At 40.8% G+C, this 18,263-nt stretch overlaps 4 protein-coding genes across 13 annotated transcripts in view; 1 reads left to right on the forward strand and 3 right to left on the reverse strand.

Moving 5' to 3' along the window:
• nek1 (NIMA-related kinase 1) overlaps positions 1–13,249 on the reverse strand; it is an 87,129-nt gene extending 73,880 nt beyond the window's left edge. For 2 of the 8 annotated variants that reach the window (XM_052073311.1, XM_052073303.1), the window contains exons 1-9: positions 13,146–13,228; positions 12,904–12,951; positions 12,633–12,792; positions 12,449–12,545; positions 12,255–12,352; positions 12,006–12,089; positions 11,841–11,908; positions 11,659–11,745; positions 2,076–2,130 (exon numbers count right to left, since the gene is read on the reverse strand). In XM_052073311.1, coding sequence (XP_051929271.1) covers positions 2,076–2,130; positions 11,659–11,745; positions 11,841–11,908; positions 12,006–12,089; positions 12,255–12,352; positions 12,449–12,545; positions 12,633–12,749 — 606 coding nt within the window. In that variant the 5' untranslated portion in view covers positions 12,750–12,792; positions 12,904–12,951; positions 13,146–13,228. Of the gene's footprint in view, positions 1–2,075; positions 2,131–11,658; positions 11,746–11,840; positions 11,909–12,005; positions 12,090–12,254; positions 12,353–12,448; positions 12,546–12,632; positions 12,793–12,903 lie in introns of all 8 variants that reach the window. The other 6 variants (XM_052073305.1, XM_052073307.1, XM_052073304.1 and 3 more) reach the window with 6 other exon arrangements.
• Positions 1–18,263, reverse strand: part of LOC127605701 (uncharacterized) — a 368,389-nt gene that overhangs the window by 316,867 nt on the left and 33,259 nt on the right. The window lies entirely within an intron of this gene.
• Positions 14,369–16,690, reverse strand: LOC127605685 (interferon-induced protein with tetratricopeptide repeats 1-like). The gene is made up of 2 exons (XM_052073455.1): positions 16,606–16,690; positions 14,369–16,295 (listed from the first exon to the last, which is right to left on the reverse strand). Exons 1-2 carry the CDS (start codon positions 16,611–16,613, stop codon positions 14,984–14,986), a joined length of 1,320 nt encoding a protein of 439 aa, XP_051929415.1. The 5' UTR covers positions 16,614–16,690; the 3' UTR covers positions 14,369–14,983.
• Positions 17,435–18,263, forward strand: part of pomgnt1 (protein O-linked mannose N-acetylglucosaminyltransferase 1 (beta 1,2-)) — a 51,958-nt gene continuing 51,129 nt past the window's right edge. For 2 of the 3 annotated variants that reach the window (XM_052073404.1, XM_052073407.1), the window contains exons 1-2: positions 17,435–17,516; positions 17,753–17,943. In XM_052073404.1, the coding sequence (XP_051929364.1) occupies positions 17,468–17,516; positions 17,753–17,943 (240 nt within the window). In that variant the 5' untranslated portion in view covers positions 17,435–17,467. Of the gene's footprint in view, positions 17,595–17,752; positions 17,944–18,263 lie in introns of all 3 variants that reach the window. The other variant, XM_052073408.1, reaches the window with a different exon arrangement.

The raw sequence follows: 18,263 nt of genomic DNA on the forward strand, positions 1-18,263 counted from the left end.
TGAAGGAATCTGTTGCACATCTCGGGTGAAGAATCCAAGCGTTTCACCAGAGAAGTCAACATTCTAGACCACTGCTATACAACAATCAAAAATTCAAACCCATCGATCGCCCGTGCAGCATTGGGTCTTTCTGACCACAATTTAATCCACTTAATACCTACATACACATGGAAACTCAAATGTGTTAAACCGGTTAAGACTGTGAAAAAAATGGACAGATGAAGCAAAGCTAGCTCTACAAGAATGCACTGATTGGGGCGTCTTTGAAACTTCAACGGGCACACTGGATGAATACACAGACACTGTAACATCATACATCAGTTTCTGTGAGGACATGTGTGTACCAACGAAGTCCTTCTGCTCCTTCAACAATAACAAGCCATGGTTTACTCCCAAACTCATGCAACTAAGGAAAGAGAAAGAGGCCGCATTTAGAAGTGGAGATTGGGCACTGTACAAACACGCCCGAAACCAATTGACAAACGAAATTAACATCGCTCAGAGAAGCTGTGCAGAGGGGCTGAAAAAACAGTTCTATGCTAACGACTCTGCATCTGTATGGAATGACCTGAAAGTATTCACAAACTATAGAATGCCATCCCCTTAAACAGTGAACAATCAGGGTCTTCCTGATGAACTAAACATGTTTTTCTGCCGATTTGAAAAGAACACCCCTATTTCCCACACACACCCACCTCGACCAGAAACTACTCTATCGACCCCCCCACCCTCTTTTTCTCCACTACAGATCCACGAACAGGACGTGAGACGGCTCTTCAAAATGGGCGAAAATACCCCCCAATGTGAAAAAAATCATGCATTAACACCATTCCCATTCTACTGCCCCCCATACGACGAAAATCCCCGTGTTGTGCTATATGTAATCATTTTCTCTGCTCCAGCCTCGCGAAGACATTCACTACAACGAAGTATAAACCAACAGCGACCTCTACTGTTTCGTTCGGAATCGGCAACAGCAACTACCACACTGATTTATAGTGAACGATGTTTATTTCGGTCACAGCTGCGAGTTTCCTGAATAAAACATAATCATAACTGCCCTGCCATTGGCTTAGAGAGCATCATTTTGGCCTCCGATTGGCCAAAAGGGACCTCACTGTCTATGTGTGTAGATACTGAAGCTAGATCCCCAGAAGATGACTCGACAGACATTTAGATAAACCAGCGGTTTTCAATTATTTTCTGTCATGCCTGGGACCTGTATTTTAGTTTCCTGAAGTAGCAGTCACGAAGCGGCATGATTGTTGGCAATATTCGGCACGTTTTCGCTGAAAAAAACTCAAGCAGCTCATCAGCGTGATTGGAGCGTAATGTCTTGAAGTGACGCCTTAATTTATTTGGCTTCATGCCGTCCGCTACCAAAATTTTCAGACACAGTAAACTCACTGATCTTCCTCATCTGCCACCGCAGTCACACTGACTGCTCCCTGCGCAAACTCTGCCAAAGAGAGCGCCACTGCCCCCTAACGCCCCACTAGTTGAGAAACACTGAAAAAAACGAACGTTTCCTCATATTACAAATAAAGCATATTCCTCGAAAATGCTTTACTTGTTATCATGCTGAAAACCTTACGCTAACTGGAGCGCTAATGAGAGAAGCGCTCCAGTTAGCGCAAGGTTTTTAGCCTTCGAGAGCCAACTATGGCCAATGAGGACTACGCAGCGTCCCGTGGCTGGCTTAAAAGTTCATTGCATGACATGGAAGAGAGGGTAAACGTGATCAAAATGAAAGACGGAGCAAGCAAAATAATACATTATCCAAGAAATTGATGTAAGAGAAAGTGAATGCTGATCATATATTTCACAATTTCTTTCCCTTTTTTCTTTCTACATTGACTATATGAAGTTTCAAATAAGTGTGTGCTCATTCTTATGCACTATTGGAATAAAAATAGAGTACACATACGTTTGTGTGTGTGTGTGTGTGCTTACATCCGAGATCAAATTTGCTACAGTGAAAAACCCCTGTTGAGAAAAATGTCATGCTGCAAACATGATTTTGTTATAGAGGAGTTTCACTGTACAGTACATATTAACTCTGCCAGAATACTTACAGCATGCTTCAGGGTGCACATTTCATATAGGACACAGCCCAGAGCCCAAATATCACTAAAGAGAGAGAGGATAAGGATGACACAAAAGGCAGTACAAATGACACATATAGGGTAGGTTTGCATGCATTCAGTTATGGAACAGTATCTAATTGCCATATACTGTATTCCTTTCTCACCGATTTGAAAAAAAAAAATCAGTAAAGCAAGATCGGCTTTGCATCCTTCTTACTACCCACATCACGCTTATGTTCCAAAACCGCCACAGTATATATATGTGTATACTAGCCGGTTCGCCGCCCTCCGGGCGGCTCATCAGCAAGTTCCTGCGGAAGGCTGGTAAGGTGGGCCTTAGGCCCACAAAAGTGTTGTTGCTTGGTTCAACTTTTTGTTCATCTTCATTGCTTATCGCGAAAATAAAGAGATGTTTAGCTCTACTAAATAACTAACAATTTCATTGCAATGCTTGGGGGTAGACAACATTTTTTTGCTAAGATGCCCGCGCGATCGTAGTGAGCCACTGCCTGAGCGACGAAGTGGCGGCGCGCAGCGGCGCGGTGAAGTAGGTACGTTTTGAAAAGGGACAGACGGAAGGACAGACCGCGTGCGGGACGACGCGCAATATATATATAGATAGTATATATACACTTATACTATATACACTTTATATATATATATATATATATATATATATACTATTTGTCAGTATCTTAGTTGGCTGGTCTCTCGATGTAATCGACAACATTTTTTCGACGAAAACAGCAGGCAGCGGGGAGCCTGCTTGCCCTCCGGGGACACTTGCTGCCGGATACGCCCTGGATCCATGGAGAAAGTAGAGACCGGTGTGCCTGGCAGTACTGTCCACGGAGGATGTGGAAGACATCTATCTGCATTATTGGCCTTTTGATAACAGGTATGCTGCTGTTTGGTGTTGGCAGCTTTCTGTTCTATTGCAAAATTCAACCGACGGGAGCGGCTCTATTGGAAGTGAAGAAGCTGTCAGTCATTCTGGATGGCTTGGCGCGAATGTCCAACACTCAGACTCAAGCGGTGACTGAGCTCAACAATATTGGTGCAGTTTTGGAGCGACTCCACGCGATCGACGACAACATGGAGAAGTTGGAATCCGCGCTGCGGAAAGAGTTTTCTGATTCAGGCTGATCTGCGCCAGTGAAGAGATACAGAACACGGATTCAAGGCTGTCTGAAATTGTTGCCGGTCGTCCCTCCAAAACAAACAATGCTATCTGGCCTTTCCCCTGGATGGAAGTACGCATGGAATCTAAGGCCCCCACCATCACCCCCCTCCTTCTCGACCATGGACTGATAAGCCGGGACTGTCTTCATGATGAGCAGACCTCGACGAAGCAGCTATGACCTGTATACGCATACACGTACACAACTGGACAACCACACGCGCATACACACCCTTGTTATCACCGTCTTCATCGCTCCGATTCTTTTTCCCACGGTTCGACCTGCGGAGCGCACGTGGGAATCCGTGCAGCTGGTCAGGCGGCCGCGTCGCGGTCACCCCCCCCCCCCCCCCTTCCCATTCATCCTCCCCCTTATTACATGTTATGTCTTGTTACTTGTTGTAACTGTCATATGCTTATTTATGTGCTAGGGTCTTTTTTTATCCTGGACTTAAATTAGGATAGAGCGTGTTTTTTTTTTCCTTTCCCTACTCAGCGTTTTCCTTTCTGAATTCTGATTGTAATGTCCCCAATGCGGGACAAATAAAGTATATCTTAACTATACAGTAAACTGAATCATAACACATTGTTACTGTACATAAATCTCGGGTGAAAAATTAAGAGTAAAATTAATTCAATTAAGAGTCAATGAAAATGAATAAAAAATGATACAAACGAATAGTAAAGCTTTTGGAAAGAATAAAGTAACAACAAACCTGTAATTATTATTCACTATTCAACATTTTTTTAAATGTCTTCAAGGCATGTTGGATAAGCCTTTAAACTATACAAGCGTAGCAATTTTTATTTTGATCCTCATCAAACACAAAGAATAGGAAACTGACAACCGCAGATTTTCTTTTCTTCGCTGGGCTGCTTATGTCACCTGCAGCGGGTTAGTCGGCGGGTCGAGGCGAGACGCTGCTGCAACTAGCGCCAGCAAGTTTTGCGATGATCTGTTTGTGCCTGCAGTTTTGCTTAAATTCAGGAATCACAGCCTTATCTCACCTCCATGGGGCAAATAAGTAAAGTTCGTACAAGTATCGCTCTCATGGAGGAATCACAAGGCGTACAGTATTTTCACGACTATAGGGCGCCATTAAAAGCCTTAAAGTTTCTCCAAAATGGACAGGACGCCTTATGATGCGGAGCGTCTTTTGTATGCGCCGAGTTCCAAAATCTGCCCGGCAGCCGACACGCTGTTTATATAGAGAAAAGGCGGAAGTGACTGGACAGGCATTCGGGAAAGAAGTCGGCCAATCAGGGAAGGGTGGGCGTGTATATACACACACACATTATATGTATATATATTTATTAAAGAGAGAGAGAGAGAGAGAGAGAAAGAGAGAGAGAAAAGGCATGCTGGGGAGCAGTCCGCCAATGGGTGAAGGGTGGGCTTGTAAGTGGACGCTAAAGGGACGCCGCAAGCCGGTACCAACACCTGTATAGAGTGTGGCAATGTGCATTGTTGCAAAACAACTTCGGTTTTGGTTTCTAAGAACCCCCGAAAATAAATTCGACAAAGAGACATGCCTACGAAGCTCAGTTCAAACTTCAAGCCATCGGTTATGCTTTTGGCATGCATGCCCATCTCACAGCAGCAGTGAAAAACCAAGTCAAGCAAATGAACTCTGAGCTTGCCGTTATTCCCGGAGGCTTGACTAAAGAACTCCAACCGCTGGACATCGGCATCAACCGGGCGTTCAAAGTAAAGTTGCGAACGGCATGGGAACAATGGATGATCGATGGCAAACACAGCTTTACAATGAGTGAGAGGTAGCGCTGGGCGAGTTACGCCACAATTTGCAAATGGATTGTGGCTGCTTGGACGAACGTGTCTGCTTGCACTGTTGTTCGAGTTCTTGGCAAAGCCGGCATAAATTCTGTGGAGCTAGATGGCAATGAGAGTGACTCGAGAGGGAACGCAGCGTTTTTGATGGATTACGGTACTTGCACAATTGTTTAATTCTTTCTACACACACGCGCGCTGCCACCATGTTTCGCTCTGTTCTTTACTTTCAAATGTGGGAAAGTTTCACACAACAGAAATGTTGACTTTGCTGTTCCTTCTTTCCGCTCGGCAATGCGTAGCAACTCACACTTTAGCATGTGATGCGTTCAATGACAACTGGGATGTGCAGTCCTCTGCTTCTGATACAGAGGATGAGGACTTTGATGGATTTCTGGGTGATGATTGATTGAAAAACATGAGAACATGGCTAAAGAAAATACACCAGAACTCAGCTCTGCTTTCGTTGCCTTTTTAAAAACGTGTTTTTAGCTTGTATCTGTATGTCTTGGCATGCTACCGTATGCTTCAAGCTAACGTGTTTTTAGCGTGCGCGCATGCATGCCGTATGTTTATAAGCTAGCGTATGTTTTACCACTTTAAAACTGCGGCCAATCATACAGTGCGTTTTGTCTATGTGTAAAATACAGAAATAGCACCCATTAATGAGACTCCGCCCAACCGTACGGTGCGCCGAATGGTCGTGAAAATACGGTAATTAACAGAGTGAAAGCTGGAGAAGCCATTCTAATTGCAAAGCTAAAATAATGTCAACATAAAAGACCGGAAATAACAGTACCTGGGTGCCTGACCACACTTCACGGCAGTCTCACTGAAACTGTGTTCAAGCAGAGCATGTCCAAATTTGATGTGCAAATTAGGTTGTCAGGAAAATGTCAACTGCTTTCCTCTTTTGAACTCGGCCCATCCTTCAATAATCTCAGATATCATAACTAAATCCAAAACTGCCTCCTGCCTACGAGATCCCCTCCCAACAATCCTGGTCAAATCCTGCTTGCCCTCTCTGCTTCCTTTCATTTCAGCCATCATCCATTCCTCACTGTCCACTGGAATTGTTCCTGTCCACTTCAAAACTGCAGCCGTCACACCCATCTTAAAAAAAAAAAACTGGTTCAGTTCATGACCAATTTCTCACCTTCCTTTCATCTCCAAACTTCTTGAGAAAAAACTGTTGCCTCTCAACTTCAGTCCCGCCTCACCCATAATAATCTCTACGAGCAATTCCAATCTGGTTTTCGTTCCCGTCACAGCAGAAAATCAGCCCTCTTAAAAATCACCAATGACCTACTTATGGCAGCAGACGCTTCCTTCCATCACATCACTCCCATCCTCCAACAGCTCCACTGGCTCCCTGTCAAACTGAGGAGCAACTTTAAAATACTCCTCTTCACATTCAAAGCCATCCATAACCTTGCCCCCCCCTCTCTGTCGGACCTTCTTCAAATTTCCGTTCCCTCAGGTCCTCAGCCTCCCTCCACCTCTGTGAACCCTCTGCGCGTCTCAGCACGATGGGGTGCAGAGCTTTCCCCCAAACTCTGGAACTCACTCCCACCATACATCCGTAATATTGACTCTCTTCCAATATTTAAAACTCATCTCAAAACCCACCTATTTAAAATGGCATATTTAGTTTAACTCATCACCTTTTATTATTTATAACTTTATCTATGGTTGTATTGCTCTTTTTTGACTGTAAAGTGTCCTTGGGTACTTTGAAAGGCGCTTATAAATAAAAGGTATTATTATTATAGATATAGGTGCTATTACTATTAATAAACATAACATAGCATTTGTCTTCCATTTACTGTTTTGTAACGCCAATTGTATTTTGTTTCATGTCAGCGTTTGTGACCAGTTCTCACGTATTGCCATGAATAAACCCTGTGTTTTTAATGGACTTCATGTCATGCTTTATGCTACATTCAAAGGGAGCTGCATATGGATCAATATTCTGATTTCGTGAACGTAGTATTTCGAATGTAACATGCTTTGTCGTGTCTGTGTTTGTCGAGACTGTTAAAAGCATAAATAAAGTGTACGTTTTAAAAAAACAACACCATGGCTCTCCTTTTTTCGGAGCTGCAAAATAGAGCTCATATCTATATGAGCTATATTAGCCTACTATCAAAATGACTACGTTTGCTACAATTACACGATGAGCCTTCATGATTTTTTTTCTGTGCAGTGCATTCTGTAGAGCAGGGGTACCCAACCTTTTTTGACCAAAGATCTACTTTTCGTTTAACCAACCTACCGCGATCGACTCACGCATGCACAACACAGACGCATGCCTACCTACGCGGAGGCATGGGACACACTTTTGCAGCATTTTTGACTATCGTAGCTCACGTTTACCGTTTTGAAAATGCTTTTCAAGGCCCTCCAGACTCTCTTTGCACAGTACACTCAGTGAATTGTACATGAAATGCCTTTTTTTTTTGCAGCAGCAGCAGCTGCCACTTGCCTTGCATCCCGCCCCGCTAATGGAATCGTGTGTCGCAGGCTACGACGCAAATCTTCGTTGACAGAAACGTTGAAATGTAGTATTTATTCTACACATTTTGACAGCATTGGGAAAAGTTAAGAATGTTTGTGTCATGTTTTTACTCCTACAGAAACCTTATTTAAAACAAATAAATAAAATTTCCTCCCACATCTTTTTCCATTTTAAAATATTTTTCATAAAGCTCCAGTGTGCCACGAGAAGAAGAAGAAGAAAAACCTTTAGTCTCGCAATGGAGAAATTCCCAATTCACAGCAGCAAAGTTATGAAGGGAAGAAGTAGAACATACCGTGGTTCGACGGACATTCAAATAAACGAACGTTTCCTCGAATGCTTTACTTGTTATCATGGTAAAAACAGCCACAGGACGCTTCGTAGTCCTCGATGGCCATAGTTAGATCTCGAAGGCTAAAAACCTTACGCTAACTGGAGTGCTAATGAGAGAGAAGCTCTCCAGTCCGCGTAAGGTTTTTAGCCTTCGTAAGCCAACTATGGCCATCGAGGACTACGAAGCGTCCCGTGGCTGGCTTAAAAGTTCATTGCATGCCAGGAAGTATTTGTTATTGTTAGATTCAGACGAGGATGGACGTTGCATTGCTAAAATGGCTCCAAAACAAACGTTTGGATGTCAAGCAGCTAAGACAAGAAGAGCTCTGATGCTGGAAGAGAGGGTAAAAGTGATCAAAATGGAAGACTGAGCAAGAAAAATAAGACATTATCCAAGAAATTGATGTAAGTGAAAGTGAATGCTGATCGTAAATTTCACAATTGCACTATTGGAATAAAAATAGAGTACACATATGTTTGTGTGTGCGGGTACACATACGTTTGGGTGTGTGGGTGCTCACATCTGAGATCACATTTGCTACAGTGAAACCCCCCCTGTTATGAAACATTTATTGCTGCAAACATGATTTCGTTGTGGAGGAGTTTCACTGTACTTTTTTCCTGTTTTTAATAAATGCGTTTTTCATGTCTTGAATTTGTAAAAAGTCATATTTTAGTTTTTCACAAATGAGGGTTGGGTCAATGCGAATATGAACTGGTTGGGTTCGGTACCTCTAACAGGGTTAAGAACCACTGTTATATTCTATGTGCCTGACTTATAATGCAGTGCGCCCAACATATAAGAACAGTTAAAATAGGCCATTCATTGAAGGTGCACCAAATAGTGCGGAAAATGCGGTAGTTAAAAAAGGTGAAGGTGGGCAGAGTGAGACGAGAGGTTCTCAGAAAACTGGTGCTTTTACCGTATTTTCACGACCATTCGGCGCACCGTACAGTTGGGCGCAGTCTCATTAATGGGTGCTATTTCTGTATTTTACACATAGACACAACGCACTGTATTATTGGGCGCAGTTTTATAGTGGTAAAACATACGACAGCTTAAACATACGGCATGCATGCGCACACGCTAAAAACACATTAGCTTGAAGCATACGGTAGCATGCCAAGACATACAGATACAAGCTAAAAACACGGTTTTAAAAAGGCAACGGAAGCAAAACTTAGTTCCGTTGTATTTTATTTAGCCATCGTACAATGTACTCACGTTTTTCGATCAATCATCGCCCAGAAATCCATCAAAGTCCTGATCCTCTGTATCAGAATTGAACAATTGTGCAAGTACCGGTAATCCATCAAAAACACCGTGTACTCTCTCGTTGTCAGAGTCACTGTCATTGCCATGTGGCCCCACAGAAATGATGCCGGCTTTGCCAAAAACTCGAACAACAGTGCAAGCAGTCACGTTCGTCGTCCAAGCAGCCACAATCCATTCACAAATTGTGGCGTAACTCGCTCAGTGCTGCCTCTCACTCTTTGTAAAGTTGTGTTTGCCATCATTGTTCCCATGCCGTTCGCAACTTTACTTTGAACGCCCGGTCGCAACTATACTTTGAACGCCCAGTTAATGCTGATGTCCAGCGGTTGGACTTTTTTGACGCATGCCTGTCCACAGTCACTTCCGCCTTTTCTCTATATAAACAGCGTGTCGGCTGTCAGTCAGGTTTTGGACCTCAGCGCATACACAAGACGCTCCGCATCACAAGGCGTCCTATCCATTTTGGAGAAAATTTAAGACTTTTAATGGCGCCTCATAGTCGTGAAAATACGGTACTACTAATAAATCATTCTTTATATACTGTTGAACTTTTCTCTATATTTGAAGATACAAATAAACTGTTTATGATTAAAAGAACAAATTATTTTCACAACATTGTAGTGAATAAAGAGAATTCAATTTTAGAGGCAATAATAGTTTCTTCCACTTTGTGCTCTATGGCGGATTTATGAAGTCATCACATTGATGATCCTCAAGTAATTGTTTGAAGAACGGTGACCTTACTACAGTTCGTTCTTTTCTTGGATTCTGAATGTGGAGATGGGATTCAGCTGCTGTTTAGTGCAGAGCTGGATCTCCTCTATTCTATGGGAGATAGCTCTTGGCCACCCCAAAAATCCTCAACAATTTGCCTTAACCTGCAAGACACTTGCAACCAGTTCAGGGTGTGTATAATTGATTTCGTGGCTGATTTCAGCGCGTTTCAAAAAGTTGAAGAATTTTAAAGTGGCCCTTTCATCCTTCCATTTTTCTGTATGTGGCAATAACAAGCAACTATAATAAATAAAGATATGGCATATAAGTATCGCAAGACTTTTCATAATGTAAAGGTACCATTGTGCAGTAGTACCACCCAATGATGGATGTGAGGCAATGTGCAAGTATCGAGCAGAGATAAAGTGATCAGTGGTGGAATACAATTCTATGATGGTTGTGCAGTTAATTGCACAACCAGATAGTGGTGCAGATAATTGTTGAACCATTTTTTTTAATTATCGGAGTACAACTTTACGTGTGCAATTATACAGAAAGTCCCCGAGCGCTTTAAAGTGTCTGGTCCTGTGGAATATCGCACAATGGCAATTGTTCAAGTATGTACAGAGCTGGAGCTCCAATGATCCCTGCGGTAATACGGTTCCACAAAAATGCAAAGTCACTGTAGATTTGAGTTACTGTTTAGGGAGTTAATGGCGAGAGGGAAGAAGGTGTTTGAATGTCTGCTGGTTTTGGTGTGCATGGTTCAGTAGAGCTTGCATCATGGTGGTAGCTGGAAAAGGTGATGTGCAGGTTGTGTATACGAAATTTCAGTGTGACATCATAAATATATATAGATCTTTTTTGATGATTAATTTGCTTTTTACAATTCTATTTTCAATTGTAGTAAATAAAGCAAGTCTATTAAACTACATAAATCAATCTCAAAAGTCAAAATTAAAATTTACTTTTGTTTTACAAACTAACAAATAACATTGCAGATAGATTAGTTTAAGCACAGGCAAAAATGACTTTCTAATTCGTGCAATGTAATTATTCTACAAGAAATGTCTTCTCCTGCATGCATTTTTTATTTCTTGTATTCACGTCTGCTGATGAAACGATGCCTTTGGGACTTTGCATTGTTTTGCCATCTTTCTCTCTATGCTTGATAAGTGAAAACAATATTTGTCAGAAGTGGATTTGAGATGTGTCCTGCATTGACGCCAGACGGTAATCGAACTTGCGGTTTCCGTGTCGTGTTTAGCCATGTTAGCTAGTCGGCTATCACTTACAGGGAGCTCTGGCAGTACAAGATTATTATCACCATCTAACGCTGAAACCAAACAGCGAAAAACAGGACGTTGGGTGCTGTGCAAAATGAAGACTCATCATTTTATTTTTATTTTATTCAATGATGTACCTGTAAAACGATTTGCAATACAAATAAAGTCTTAGCACTTTATTTGTGCTCATCAGTTGGCATGCTATTGCTCATCTAAATTATTATTTCGTTCCAAATAACACTGTCACGTCGAATATTTTTAGAATCGATTATCCTATCCATGATTCCATCCAACAATGGAGTAATCGATTGTTTTAATGTGTTCAGTCTATGGCAGAAACCAAGGAATTGGTCTTTGTTTCCAAAACATTTGGAGAGGAGTTAGCAAATCAATCAAGTCAAAACCTAATCTTGTAGGAATTCCCATTCAGTGAAAAAATTTAAAAAAGGATAAATATGCAGAGGTGATCCATTACCTTTTGTTGTTGTATGGTTTATTTTCACAGATCTCTGGTGAAAGGTAATAAGGGGTTCCAATGCAGGTTCTTGCAAGTTCTACCGTGCTGAAAAAAAGTTACAGAAAAGACAAACAGACTTTGAAATGCATTAAATGATTTCCAAATAATTTTCATTTTCCTTGACAGCTCTGACTGTATACCTGTTCAGCACCCTTGCAATCCCAAAGTCCCCGAGTTGCACAGTCCCATCTTTTGTCAAAAATATGTTCTACAAAAAGACAGTATGAATACAATCATTAGATTTAATGATGTCTATGAAGAACACAAAATATCAAAGAAAAATACAGTTGTGTGGTTCATGGCACCTGTGATTTGATGTCCCTATGAAGGATTTTTCTATCATGGATGTGCTTTAGTGCCAAGCAAATCTGCACAAACCAATCTAGGATCTAGAGGGGAAGAAATTTTGAAGATAATTATTGAAAGTCACATTTTTCATTCATCATCTGTTTTACATCATGTTTTGCACACTTTTGTTTTTTTGTTTCACGTTGTGGAGCAACAATTGATCTGCCCTGAACCTACATGACTAGTGTTCATATTTTGTAACTCACTTGCTCCTCAGTGAAAAGCATTCCTCTCTGAGAATTAATCTTCTTAAAGAGATCTCCACCCTCGCAGTAGTCCATCACAATATACAAACAGCCCCCCTCTATAATGTCAAATGCCAGGAGAAAAAAATATTTTAAGTAACAATTGTAAGTGATGATGCATAATTATTTCACATTTCCAGGTAACTCAAGCATACCTTCAAAAGACTCCTTATACTGGACAATGTTTGGATGACTCACATTTGCAAGAACTGCAACTTCTTTCCGAGATTCGTGTCTCTCTTTATCCGACATCTGGTAAGATATAATATGGATCGATATTCAAGTTGTAAAATGTATATTAACAGGTAAATGGGGAACCTGATGAATTGCATTTCTCACCCCGGATATGTTGACCTCCTTGATGACATATTGGTGCCCATCCTTTTTGGCTTTGACAAGGACAGCCTTTCCAAATGAACCTTCCCCAATTTTTTTCACCTTATCATACTTGTCCATGTTAATGGATAGAGTGGCATGTCATACCGCGTCTGCAAATAAACTACGAACATTTAAGTTAGGAACATCAAGCGAAGACATAATCAAGAAGAAAAAAACTTCTAATTCACGGCTACAGAACAACTTTAAAATTGATTGGTTCCGTGTTACTAACCCGAATTTTGGTCAGGTTTCGCTCTGCAAACACACAGGAATTACATCCCTGAAATGCAAATAAAAAATCTCATGTGATAGCAAGACAGCTACTGTGAAGCTTACAGGTTAGCACACGAGGATTGTGGAAAATACCCCGTCATCATGAAAACCTCAGCACAAGAATACAACCATGTAAAATGTACAGATACGTTTCTGTTGAACGGTGTTACAAGACAGTTATGCGAGTCATATCTATCTTACCATTAACTATTCTATCAGGCGGACATCGCTTTGTTCTGCTGCAACGCTTGAGTTCTACCCTGGGTGTATAAAGCTTCGTTCTTATTGGCCATGGTCAACTTTGGCAATATTTTACTGGTGCATATGACTGTCCGTCATTTTCGAAGGCAAATAAAACATTGGTTCCCACCCACACAACATGGCAGTTTTTGTGAACACACTCCATAGCAACCAAATACCGAATTGAGAAACACATTTCCAGATTTCCAACACGGTTAACCTAACTTGATACCCATAACTCGATACTTTTAACAGAAAAACCGTTAACACCAAAAGGATACATATAAATTGTTATATTAAAATTATTAAATAGGCGTCCCGGTAGTCCAGTAGTTTGCACGTCGACTTCACAGTGCATAGGTACCGGGTTCAATTCCAGCTCCGGCCTCCCTGTGTGGAGTTTGCATGTTCTCCCCGTGCCTGCGTGGGTTTTCTCCGGGTACTCCGGTTTCCTCCCACGTTCCAAAAACATGCATGGTAGGCTGATTGAACACGCTAAATTGTCCCTAGGTGTGAGTGTGAGTCCGCGTGGTTGTTCGTCTCTGTGTGCCCTGCAATTGGCTGGCAACCGGTTCAGGGTGTCCCCTGCCTACTGCCCAAAGACGGCTGAGATAGGCTCCAGCACCCCCCGCGACCCTAGTGAGGATTAAGCGGTTTGGAAAATGAATGAAATTATTGTGTGTATTTTTTGTTATGGTTGTGCAATGATGATAATATCGATGCTACTATTAAGAGGGAGATTTTTATTTTGGCAGTATTGTATTATCTCATCACCAAGGAGCTCAAAGATACCAATTAAAAGGCACACCTGAATGAAATGTGCAGGTACTTTCATCTGCACATTTCACCGACGTCTTTACGTCGAGTTCACTTGCGCCAGCATTAAACAAAAGCCCTGTCAATCTATTATGCATTTTCAACAAGTGTTAAAGAGATACAGATCTTGCATGTCGGGTATTTACACTTTTAAAACTTTTATTATCGTATTTGTCAAAAGCAGTGATTCTCAACTGGTGGGTTAGGGCCCAAAGTTGAGTCATACTGTATTATCGAGTGGTCTCATTGGTCGCAGACACGTAGGAGAAATTACATGTGGACTTGGAAAGTTTTTTTTATATTCATATACAGGTATACATTCAATGACAATTGTTGCGATAACAAAGAGTTTTACTTGTCATTCCCGTGTTTTTATTCTCATTATAATACATACGAGCCTTATATAAATCTAAAAATAGACACAAATACTCATTTCCATGAGTTGGTGTACAATGCAATGGTACATTTTACACACGCACACACCTAAGGCCTACTTAGTTAAATACGTAAAAACCCTTGTATGTGGTCAAGGATGACCCAGTTGCTGTTACACTTCAGTCACTTTATTATTATGAGCGGTACAGAATGTACGTGCATTCAAGAGCTGCTTTCGGCTACAACTCACGCTCAGTAACTCTACATGCAGATACACAAACACAGACTCTTTGACTTGAGCCCACAATGTTCAAGATTACATATCCTTTTGCTCTTTCATCTGAATTTTTCAACAAGAGCGACCATATTGACCCACACTCAAAGCTAGAGCTATTACACTACATACAGCATTCTACACATGAAATTCAATTGTCTCTGATGTAAAAAAAAAAAGAGTCATTCAAAGAAGTGATGGGAAAATCTAGATATAAATAAAAAAGAATTCCTGTTAAACAAAAATAGTATTTCGGAGGAGAAAACAACATACAGTACTTATAGTGAGTCTAATGCTAGTTGAATGCCAGTGCTAAGTGCTGTAAACAAATCTTTCAGTCTTGTAAGCTGTCTAGAAACTCCTCTATTTCTCTACACATTCTGTTTCTTTTCCTTTCCCTAATTTTCTCCAGGATTTGGATGCTGTTTCCACGATAGACAGATGGATGCTGTATTGCCGCTGCCCTCATGTAATATTCTATCGACTTGTAGTTCTGCCTCTGAATGGAGTGTAAATATTTTGCATAGTAGTTATAAAGCATCTGTCTGTCCCCGGGTTGCTGTTCACCCTGATCTAGTAGTTCTGCAAATATCTCATCAGCTTTAGCTTGGTTCTGAGTCGACGTTACATATATATTTGCAAGAGTTATTTTTCTCTTTAGTGATGATTGATGGTAGAGAGCAATCACTTCTCTATAGAGGCTGATTGCCCTGTCAACCACCACTTGTTCCGGTGGAATATCCCTGTGCAAAAGAATTTTCTTTTTGTAGCAGATTGCAGCACACCTCATCAGATATCGTTCCCCTGGATGTCTTTCAAGAGCTTCCTCTGCCAAATCAAGAGCTTCATCCATTGATAAATATACCCTGTATAGTTTAAGTAACGGTTTAATACCACTGTAGCTGCTGGCAGGCTTTTTCAAAATCTTTTTTGCCAATTGCCATGCTTCACCATCAATTCTTCTTCGAGCAGCACAAGCTGCTAGGTAAATTGTTGCAAGGTATAGGTTATTTGGGTCATGTTTCTTAGCTATTTTCAGTTTCTCAAAAGTGTTTGCATCTAGTTGAGTTTTATAAAGCTTAAAAGTACTCACTAATGCTAAGACATAACTGGAGTGCCACTCAATCATTTCTGGCTGCATCCTGATGGCTCTCTGAAAATATTGCACAGCCAGAAGAGTACTGTCTTTTCCAAATTTCATCAGAGCCCAGGCCTTTTCAGCGCAGATCTCTGGGTGGAGTTCCTCTTGACACGGTGAAGGATATTCATTCAGAAGTATATCAACCTTAGACAGGTAAGTCTGACTCTCTGCTTGTTCTCCCATGTGGTAGTGTAGCCAAGCAAGGTTCCCGTAGTTGACCACTAGCCAAGGGCCCTCCTCTGAGACAGTATTTCTCATCTGACGCAACGCCTCCGCAGCTCTGCAAAAAAAACGCAGGGCCTCTTTTGTACTTTCAAGATGGTAGTGTATGTACCCCTGCAAGTTGTAAATATGTCCCAGCCAGTTATATCCTTCTGCAGTTCCAATGTCTTCCAGCTTATCTCTGAGAAGGAAGAGGTTGGATTTATGGGGGTTCAGGTTCCACGTGAAGTGACTTTGCAGGCTCTCCAGCTTGGCCTTCAGTGTTGTTTGAGTCTGAGCATAACTGAAAATGTACAATAACTCATGTTAAAAGAAGAATGAATCACACAAATAAAGAGATTATGGTTCATGAAATAAAGCTCATTTAAAATTATATATAAATTGAATAAGAGGGTAAGGTCAGTGAAAACCATGAGCAGGCAGCAGTTGAAGTAAAGAAGATCCACCAGATAATAGAGAGCGTTTTAAAAAAACATGGCAAAAATAGCAGAGATATGGACAGTCAAGGCCACTGCCAAACACAAGTTAATGAAAATAATGTTAAATATACCATGTTAAAAATATCATCAATCTCAAACACAGAAATTATTTACCTCATCATGTACCTGGGACCCAACTGTTTCGCTCAAGAGATTTTATTCTTTATGCATCTTGTTGCTTTGGGTGCAGCACCATAACATCAGTTCAACTTTTATGATGCAATAAAACATTAAACGTGGAGATTATTGTTGGACTCTGTGTACCTTCTTCAACAGTATGGTGAAGTACACAAATACCTGTATTTTCATTTTAATGAGATCTGTCGGCTGTTGCCATCACATTCATCAAGAAATAATATTAATCTTTTTAATTTGGAAGATGTGTCTCACATATGCAAAGGAAAAGACAACTAGGTATGAAAATAAAATCAGACTATACTCAAGAATTCAACCCCATGTTAACATATGTTCAGAATGAAAAATCCAACTTCATGGACAGTAGGCCACATGTCAAGTGTAATATTTTATTTTTTTTATTTTTTGACAACGTTCACTGAGCAATAATTTAAGGGCATTGAAGCGATGAAAAGGCTATAGAGGACAAAAGAAAAACCTGTTTGTGAGGGTGTCTTACCAAATTAAAAGACATTTAGCAAGTAAACGTATCTATAATATATGATTAACATTTTGAGCTGCACAGTATATTCTGTGTGAATTGTGTATTAAATGGAACATTTGTAATAATGTTTGGATTGAAACATGTCAATCGTGAATATAATTGAATGAACACATTTGGGGATAAACTGATATTGGTTTTACTCCCATAGTTTCCAAATTCTGCATTAATAAATACACATTTTAAATTGTACATGAACCAATGAGAGGCGCTCATAAACTGGTTGTATCATTATTTCCCAGTAGGAGGCACTATCCACGTGTATACGTGTTTGCGTTCAGCCAGTAAACCGGGGAAGGAATGAAAGCGTCGTTTCAGTTACGTCACTTATTCTGCGACAGAACACTAAGTACACTGCATGTTGCAAAAATAGAGTAGCTTTTTTAAAACGTAATTTGATTGTTCTACTGAAGGCGAGTTACCAATGGTAGTGAAAATGTTACCTTTTTATTCAAACCTAAAACCTGCACACAGTTTGTCTAAATCTGGGGAATTATCCTTCTGCGTTTCTGGTGGTGATTGGAGCTTCACTTTCATGTTTAATTCATTCGTGAAAAGCATCACCGCTGTTCTTTTTATTTGCAGAGGAGAATGTGACTCAATGTCAGTTTTGCTGTGGAACGACGAGGAGAAGATGGTCTGAGATTTGTGGCGGAATGGAGACGTGGACTCCTAACCCCCGAGCGAAACCATTCATACCCCGCCAGCAAAGAAGCTTGTACCTCACTTATAAATACAAACTGTGCAATAAGAGGGCTATTCGTCGGCTCTGTCAGGTGAGACTAAAGTTTCAGTTGCAAATATAATTGCCATATATTCACACAAAGCTTGCTATCTGCGTGTAGTGCGACTATGTTTTTATTGGTTGCAAGTACAAATTCTGCCACAAAACCGGCATTCCGGACTAGAAGATGCGTACCGGTAGTTGCTTTTGTTTTCGCGTATTATTATTGGGAAACTTTACATATGCTCTTCATAGAACACCTGGGGTTGTATTTGAAAGTAATATAAGATTAGCTGTAATTATATCATGATGTATTGTAAACAACAGTCTGCAATTAATATGTTTTTCATTCTGTATTTTGAATCAGACAAT

This window comes from Hippocampus zosterae, chromosome 8 (genome assembly GCF_025434085.1).
Source record: "Hippocampus zosterae strain Florida chromosome 8, ASM2543408v3, whole genome shotgun sequence".
Lineage (NCBI taxonomy): Eukaryota > Metazoa > Chordata > Actinopteri > Syngnathiformes > Syngnathidae > Hippocampus > Hippocampus zosterae.